The sequence below is a fragment of the Carlito syrichta genome, unplaced genomic scaffold, assembly GCF_000164805.1.
Source record: "Carlito syrichta isolate Samal-C Ts95f unplaced genomic scaffold, Tarsius_syrichta-2.0.1 Scaffold308169, whole genome shotgun sequence".
NCBI lineage: Eukaryota > Metazoa > Chordata > Mammalia > Primates > Tarsiidae > Carlito > Carlito syrichta.
The window spans coordinates 18871-27966 of NW_007252265.1; the positions used below are offsets into that span (position 1 = coordinate 18871).

Genomic DNA, 9096 nt, shown 5'->3' on the forward strand with positions numbered 1-9096 from the left:
TCCAGTCTGGGACAGCAGAGTGAGACTCCAACTCAAAAAATAAAATAAAGTAAAATAAAAGGATGGAAACAGAAGATCCTGCTGCTGCTATTTTTTTTTTTTTTTTTGAAATAGGGTCTTACTGTATTGCCCAGGCTGGAGTGCCACACACAATCATAGCTCTTGACCTCCTGGGCTCAGGCGATCCTTCTGCCCTCAGCCTCCTAAGTAGCTGGGATTACAAGAATGTGCCACCATGACTGACTAATTTCTGTAGAGATGATGTCTCCCTATGTTGCCCAGCCTGGTCTTAAACTCCTAGGCTCGTGATCCTCACACCTTGGCCTCCCAAAGTGCTGGAATTACAGGTATGAGCCACTGTGTCCAGCCATTGCTTCTGTTCATATGACCCTAGCCAGACCTCAGTCACTCACCTAGCAGCAAGAGCCATTCTTACTGAAGGGCAGAAGGAAAGAATGGGTATTTGGGGACAATCAGCTCTCTTTGCCATACACATAGGCATTAAGTTTAGTTCTCCAATATGTTAGCAGTGTTCAGCACAACGGTCAAACGGTCAATGAAATGGTCAAATTCTTTTTTTTTTGAGCTGGAGTCTGCCACCCAGGCTGGAGTACAGTGGCACGCTCACGGCCACCGAAGCCTTGGCCTGCTGGGCTTAGGTGATCCTTCTACCTCAGCCTTCCAAATAGCTGGAACGACAGATGCATGCCACCATGCCCGGCTTATTTTTTGATTTATTGTAGAGATGAGGTCTCACCAAGTTGCCCAGGCTGGTCTTGAACCCCTGGGCTCAGGCGATCCTCTTGCCTCGGCCTCCCAAAGTACTGAGATTACAGGCTGAGTTACCATGCCCGGCCGAAATGGCCAGATCTTTGACAGTGCTAGAATAGCGGATGTCATTCCAGGTATTCCTGAACACAGGACTGGACCTTTTTCACAAGAGAAAGTAAAGTTAGCAGCAGGTTAGAAATCAGATTCTTCTGTATTAGCAAGTCACCTTGAACCTTGTTCTTTTTGACAAAATGGGGATAGGGCTATCTAATCCCTAGTACAAGTTGGGAGCATTAAGGAAGAGAACACATGGCAGACTCTAGTCCATAAATCATGCTCAAAGAATGTTATCTTTCCTTCCATTTGAAGAAATGCTGGCAAGATCCACTGTGACATCAGTTCAACCTGTACATAGTAGATTGGCAAAGCTGATGGTCTGCTCTTGTATGCATTCTGCACTTATGTCTAGTCTAAGCTAAACTAGAAAGTTGGGTACTTAGATCTAACATTTTTTTTTTTGAGTTGGAGTCTCACTCTGTCACCCAGACTGGAGGGCAGTGGCCGCTCCCGGCCACCGCAGCCTCAACCTGCTGGGCTCTGGCGATCCTTCCGCCTCAGCCTTCCAAGTAGCTGGAACCACAGGTGCGCGCTACCACGCCTGGCTAATTTTTTTTTTAATTTATTGTAGAGATGAGGTCTTACCAAGTTGCCCAGGTGGGTCTCGAACCTGCGGGCCCAGGCAATCCACTCACCTCAGCCTCCCAAAGGCGCGGGATTACAGGCTGAGTCACCGAGCCCGGCTGACCACACCATATCTTAACAAGGCAATGGCTTTCCCTTCATTCTTAACCATGTACCTCTATTACGTGATCCTGATGCTTTTTTGTTGTTGTTGCTCTCTCTTCTGGGGTCCTAAAGCACTCCCCTCTTCAAGTCCCTTCACTGAGTTGTGTCATATTCTGGTTAGATGTCTGCTTCCTTGTGTGAACTCCTCAGAAAAAAAAGGACTGTCTTATTGACCTTTGTAACCCTGAGTTGCTTCTGTTTATTCAATTTCTCCATGTTATCAATCACATTCTTTATGAAGTAAAGCAGCCTAAAATTTTTTGCTGAATGAGGTAAAGATTTAGCAAGAAAGACCTATTTATACATGGCCTCAGAATTTATTGTGAGCAACACTGCAAATGATAAGCTGAGATTAATCACGACACAAATGAAGTCCTTTACAATATACTGGCTAGGGATTTGTCAAAGAGATGCAGAGGACGAAGGGCCAAATCTGGGACAATATGAACTTCAGAAGGGTAACAGATAACATAAAATAAACGGTATTTGAATTTGATGAGGAATGGTGTACTTAACTAGTTTCAAAATACGTTCCCCCAAAGTACATATAAATTACAAAGGTTTCCCTTTACTGCGTGAAGCTTGGCAAAACCACTTTAATCAAGTGATCAAAGTGAACATCACCAATAATGGCACATATCGATATCACATGTCACATGACAAGATGGAGTGTCACTTCATAATCCAGTCAGAGACACATAACTTTAATCATGAGGAAACATAAGAGAAATGCACACTGAAGGCTTTTTTTTTTTTTTTTTTTTTTTTTGAGTTGGAGTCTCACTCTGTTGCCCAGGAGGGAGTGCAGTGGCATGCTCACGGCCACCCCAGCGTCGACTTGCCAGGCTCCGACGATCGTTCCGCCTCAGCCTTCCAAGTAGCCGGAACTACAGGCGTGTGCTACCATGCCCAGCTACTTTTTTTATTTATTTAGAGATGAGGTCTTACCAAGTTGTCCAGGCTGGTCTCAAACCCGCAGGCTCAGGTAATCTACTCGCCTTGGCCTCCCAAAGTGCTGGGATTGTAGATGAGCCACTGAGTCCAGCCTGAAGGCATTTTTACAAAGGACTGCCTTGTAACCTTGAAAAGGTCAAAAGTCAAGCCTGAGGAACTGTTCCAGATGTTAAGAAGATTAAAGAGACACAGCAACTAACTGTAATGGTTAATTCTAAACTGGATGCTTTTACTAGAAAGGGCATTATATAATGGAGCAACTGGAGAAACTTGAATGAAGGTGAAAAACGGTGGCAATGTATCAATGTTAAATTCTCAACTTTAATGGTTGGTTACCTCGAAGAATATCCTGAGCTGTAAAAACTATAGTTTAAGGTATTTGGGGTTGATGGAGCATCAGGCTGGCCACTTACTCTCAGGAGGTCCAGGTGTGGGGGAAGAGTTCTTTGTAACTTTTTGGTAAGGTTGAGATTGATATGGTCAAATAAATGAAACATTTATTTGAAAAATGTATCAGTTATTTTAACAGCAGTTAAAAACAGTTCTTTCTTTCTTTTTTTTTTTTTTTTTGAGTCAAAGTCTCATTCTGTTGCCCAGGCTGGAGTACAGTGGCAAGCTCACAACCACCGTAGCCTCGACCTGCTGGGCTCAGGTGATCCTTCTGCCTCAGTCTTCCAAGTACCTGGAACCACAGGTATGCACCACCACACCCAGTTAATTTTTTGATTTATTGTAGAGATGAGGTCTTGCCAAGTTGCCCATGCTGGTCTCCAATCCCTGGATTCAGGCAATTCTTTTGCCTCTGCCTCCCAAAGTGCTGGGAATAACAGGCGGGAGCCATTGCATCTGGCAAAAAACATTCTTTTTCTTAAGGAGGAAGTAGGGCATTTTCACACAAGGCTAGCCAGTTGGGAGGGATCTTCACCTCCAGTTGGCCTCTCAAATTTGAAAATAAAATCTTACATGAGGCCACATCCGTGTCAAGGAGAAAGCAGGCCCCTCTGAATGTGTGGGGGCCTCTCTGCCAGCCTCATGTGCTGGACTTTTCCAAGTCGGCCACTGAAGACGTCATCGACTGAGGGACTGCTGCAGGCGTTCATACATTACTTGATCCTGAGAGGAAGAAGAAAACAGAATATAGAGCTAGTTACTGTCTGTTATGGGTTAAATGGCGTCCTGCAAAATTCATATACTGAAGTCCTAACCCACAGAACCTCAGAATGTGACTATATTTGGATACAGGACCTTTATAGAGGTGACTGGGTAAAAATGAGGTCAGATGGGCTCTAATCCAATATAACTGGTGTCACTACAAGTAGAGGAGAATAAAACGCAGATACAGAAGGATGAACATGTGAAGACACTGGGAAATGGTTATCTGCAAGGAGAAAGGCCTCAGGAGAACCAACACTTTGATCTCAGATATCTAGTCTCCAGAACTGTGAGAAAATAAATTTTCTGTTGTTTAAGCTGGAGTCCCCAAACCTGGGCCATGGACTGGTTCCAGTCCGTGGCCGCCAGAAACTGGGCTGCATAACAGGAGGTGAGTGGCTGGAAACCAGCAAAGCTTCGCCTATATTCACAGCCACTCCCCATCATTGACATTACTGCCTGAGCTCCACCTCCTGCCAGTTCAGAGGTGGCATTAGATTATTTTTTTTATGAGTCGGAGTCTCACTTTGTCACCCAGACTGGAGTGCAGTGGCACTCACAGCCACCGCAACCTCTACCTGCTGGGCTCAGGTGTGATCCTTCTGCTTCAGCCCTTCAAGCAGCTAGAACTACAGGCATGCACCACCATGCCCGGCTAATTAAAAAAAAAAAATTTATTGTAGAGATGGGGTCTCGCCATGTTGCCCAGGCTGGTCTTGAACCCGTGGGCTCAGGCAATCTTCTTGTTTCCACCTCCCAAAGTGCTGGGATTACAAGCATGAGCCACCACATCTGGCTGGCATTAGATTCTCATAGGAGTGCAAACCCTAGTGTGAACTGTGCACGTGAGGGATCTAGGTTGCATGCTCCTTATGGGAATCCAAGGCCTGATGATCTGAGGTGGAGCTGAGGCAGTCAGTGATGCTAGCACTGGGGAGAAGGAGCAAATACAGATTAACATTAGCAGTGAGGTTTGACTGCACATCCCCTCCAACCCCCTCATCTGTGGAAAAATTGCCTTCCACGAAACCAGACCCTAGGCTGGATACAGTGGCTCACACTATAATCCCAGCATTTGGGAGGCCGAGCTGAGAGGACTGCCTGAGCCCAGGGATTCAAGACCAGCCTGGGCAACTTTGTGAGACCTCGTCTGTACAATAAATCAAGAAAAATTAGCTGGGCATGGCGGCACACACCTGCAGTTTTAGCTACTTGGAAGGCTGAAGCGGAAGGATCACCCAAGCCCAGCAAGTCGAGGCTGTGATAGCCGTGAGTGTGCCAATGCACTCCTAGGTGACAGAGTGAGACTCTGACTCAAAAAAAAAAAAGGAAACCAGTCTCTGATGCCAAAAAGGCAGGGACCACTAGTTTAAGCTACACAGTCTGTAGTACTTTGATATGGTAGCTGTGGCTGACTAACACACTGTTTTTGTTTGTTTACTTGTTTGTTTGTTTTTCAGTAGGAGTCTCACTCTGTCACCGAGGCTGGAGAGCAGTGGCACACTCATGGCCACTGCAGCCTTGACTTGCTGGGCTCAGGTGATCATTCCGCCTCAGCCTTCCAAGTAGCTGGAACCATAGGCAGGCACTACCATGTCCAGCCAATTTTTTGATTTATTGTAGAGACAAGGTTTTGCCAAGTTGCCCAGACTGGTCTTGAACCCCTGGATTTAGGCAACCCTCTCGCCTCTGCCTCCCAAAGTGCTGGGATTATAGGCATGAGCCACTGTGCCTGGACTAATACACTGTTAAAGAGAACTGACCTCACCTCCCTGCACCTAAACGCTATAGATGATACTTTCCACAGGGAATGCCTATGACTTTCATATTGTTGACTGAAGTTCACTTTAAAAATGAGGTTAGAAGATTCTTATGTCTCTATCTAATTAGTGAAGACAGCAAAATTCTAAAACTATGCAGAATCCAGATGGAAACAGGAGGTGAAAGCAACAGCTTACTACATTGTATTAACATTTTTAAGAAACTGCCAGAATGTTTTTCAATGTGGTTGTAACATTTTACATTTCAGCAGCAATGTATAAGAGTTCTGGTTGTTTCACATCCTTGTTACTGTTGTCAATCTTAAATTTTAGTCATTGTGGTAGGTGTGGACACTGCAGTCACATTAACATTTTAAGTTTTGGGTGTCAATTCCACTCCTATATACCAGGGGTGGACCCTATCATGTATATTATTTTTAGTTTGGTGTAATCAGAAGTGTTTGGATGCTGATGGTAACCACTTTGAGCATCTCTTGTTTGTTTGTTTGTTTTTGAGTTGGAGTCTCACTCTGTCACTCAGACTGGAGTGCAGTGGCCACTCCTGGCCACCGCAGCCTCAACCTGCTGGGCTCCGGCGATCCTTTCGCCTCAGCCTTCCTAGTAGCTAGAACTACAGGCGCACGCCACCATGCCTGGCTAATTTTTTGATTTATTGTAGAGATGAGGTCTCGCCAAGTTGCCCAGGTGGGTCTCAAACCCATAGGCTCAGGCAATTCACTCACCTAGGCCTCCCAAAGCACGGGATTACAGGCTGAGCCACCGAGCCTGGTGAGCATCACTTGTAATTGCAGAAGTTCAATGTGACTTGTACTCATCTTTTGTTACTGGCATATATTGAATGCTACAATTTTATTTTATTTTTTGGGTTGGAGTCTCACTCTGTCGCCCAGGCTGGAGTGCAATGGTACACTCACAGCCACAGCAGCCTCGACCTACTGGGTTCAGGCAATCTTTCCGCCTCAGCTTTCCAAGTTGCTGGAACCACAGGCACATGCCACCATGCCCGGCTAATTTTTAAAAAATTTATTGTAGAGATGAGGTCTCGCCAAGTTGCCCAGGCTGGTCTCAAGCCTGTGAGCTCAGGCAATCCTCTCACCTCGGCCTCCCAAAGCACGGGATTTTAGGCATGAGCCACCACACCAAGGTATCTTTTTTTTTTTTTTTTTTTTTTTTTTTGAGTTGGAGTCTCACTCTGTCGCTAAGACTAGAGTGCAGTGGCCGCTCCCGGTCACCACAGCCTCGACCTGCTGGGCTCCGGCAATCCTTCCACCCCAGTCTTCCAAGTAGCTGGAACTACAGGCGCATGCTACCACACCTGGCTAATTTTTGATTTATTGTAGAGATGAGGTCTCGCCAAGTTGCCCAGGCGGGTCTCGAACCCGCGGGCTCAGGCAATCCACTCACCTCAGCCTCCGAAAGGCACAGGATTACAGAATTGCAGTTATTTCTTACCTATACACTGAGTTTTGAGGTTTTCCTAGAATTATGACATATCGTCATAACTCTCATCCTTCAATCTTTTAAAAATTGAAATTGAATTTATATACATAAGCTTTTTGACTCTCTTGATAAAAAACTAAAAAGAAAAAAAAAATTTTTTTTTTTTTGAGTTGGAGTCTCACTCTGTTGCCTAGACTGGAGTGCAGTGGCCGCTCCCGGCCACCGCAGCCTCGACCTGCTGGGCTCCGGTGATCCTTCCACCTCAGCCTTCCAAGTAGCTGGAACTACAGGTGTGTGCCACCAAACCCGGCTAATTTTTTTGATTTATTGTAGAGATGAAGTCTAGTTGCCCAGGCGGTTCTCGAACCCATGGGCTCAGGCAATCCACTCACCTCAGCCTCCCAAAAGCGCGGGATTACAGGCTGAGCCACCGAGCCCAGCTAAGTGTACAATTCTGTGAGTTTTTTTTGTTTTTTGTTTTGAGTTGAAGTCTTCACTCTGTCACCCAGGTTGGAGTGCAGTAGCATGCTCACGGTTACCCCAGTGTCGACTTGCTGGGCTCCGGCGATCCTTCCGACTCAGCCTTCCAAGTAGCTGGAACTACAGGCGCGCGCTACCACACCCAGCTAATTTTTTGGATTTATTGTAGAGATGAGGTCTCGCCATGTTGCCCAGGCTGGTCTCGAACCCCTGGGCTCAGGCAATCCTCTTGCCTCAGTCTCCCAAAGTACAGGCTGAGTCACTGAACCTGGCCGAATTCTGTGAGTTTTAACAAGTGTAACCAGCCCTGCAGTGAAGATACAGAACATTTTTATCACTCTGGAAAGTTCCCTTTTATTCCTTTATAGTCAATCTTTTTTATAACTAATTTTGCCTGTTCTAGGACTGTATACAAATGGAATCATAAAACATGTACTCATTTGTGCCTGGCTTCTTTTGCTTAGCATAATCTTCAAATTCATTCATGTTGTTCTGCTTTTTTTGCTATTTTGATTTACTGTTCATATCACAAAAGGCTTTATATCTCCTTAGTAAAAAAATTACTAGAAATTTATAAGAAGAAGTTCATCATTTTAAATAGAAAAATGGGGCCAGGTATGATTGGCTATGCCTGTAATCCCAGTATGTTGGGGGCAAGACAAGAGGATCACTTGAGGCTATGAAATTGAGGTCAGCCTGGGCAACAGAGTGAGACTAGCCTGGGCAACATGGCGAGACCTCGCCTCTACCATTAAAAAAAAAAAAAAATTAGTCAGGTGTAGTTCCTATTGGAAGGCTAAAGCAGAAGAATCACCTGAGCCCAGCAGGCCGAGGCTGCAGTGGCCATGAGCGTGCCACCCCGCACTTTAGCCTGGGCGACAGAGAGTGACTCCAACTCAAAAACAAAATAAAATAAAAACAAAAACTTTGAGACTGTGGATACACAAGACATCATTCTCTCTCTGAATAAGTTAGTTGTTGGAGAATCCAGCTAGGGGTACTGAGCTTCCATTACTAAAAAACACATAAAATTAAAATCTCTGAAGAACACTGACACAAAAGAAATTATTTTGCTTGTTTTTAGGTTAAAATGGAACATGCAATTTATTTCAGGAAGTAGGAGTAGTATATAAACCAGCCTGTAAAACAGTTTTTATAGTTGATGAATTTATATCTACTGGTCTCAAATTCTAGTAGCCTTCTTTTATACATTTAAGGACTTTTTTTGGTGGGGGAAATTACAGGCATGAGCCACCATGCCCAGCACATTTAAGGGTATTTCTCACCTTTTTTGATATAGAAGGTTTTACTTTCTTGAAAGCTTCTTCAAAATGCTTATGACTAATCTTGAGTTCACCTGTGGAGCAAATACACAAATATACAAGCCTCAGTATGATATGCTAACTATGATTTATAACTTAGTTTCCCATCAAAGACTCCAAGGGGAACAATGAAGAAATTAGTGAAGAGATGGATTTTTATTCTTTTTCACAATAGTATTCAAAGCAGATATGCTCTGCTTATCAGGTTTTAATCCAGGACTACCCAAGAGACCCACTCATAAGTAGGTAACACTTTTGTAGACTCTCTTTTCAGTGTTTTGTTTTGTTTTTTGAGTTGGAGTCTCACTCAGTCGCCGAGACTGGAGTGCAGTGGCCGCTCCCGGCCACCG

The 9096-nt window shown here is 44.7% G+C and overlaps 1 protein-coding gene across 2 annotated transcripts in view; it reads right to left on the reverse strand.

The window, feature by feature from the left end:
• Positions 1–3046: 3046 nt before the first annotated feature.
• The window catches only part of NVL (nuclear VCP-like), a 118783-nt gene continuing 112733 nt past the window's right edge, over positions 3047–9096 (reverse strand). The window contains exons 22-24 of one of the 2 annotated variants that reach the window (XM_008065158.2): positions 8711–8781; positions 3430–3684; positions 3047–3115 (exon numbers count right to left, since the gene is read on the reverse strand). In XM_008065158.2, coding sequence (XP_008063349.1) covers positions 3640–3684; positions 8711–8781 — 116 coding nt within the window. In that variant the 3' untranslated portion in view covers positions 3047–3115; positions 3430–3639. Of the gene's footprint in view, positions 3116–3330; positions 3685–8710; positions 8782–9096 lie in introns of those variants that run through there. The other variant, XM_008065159.2, reaches the window with a different exon arrangement.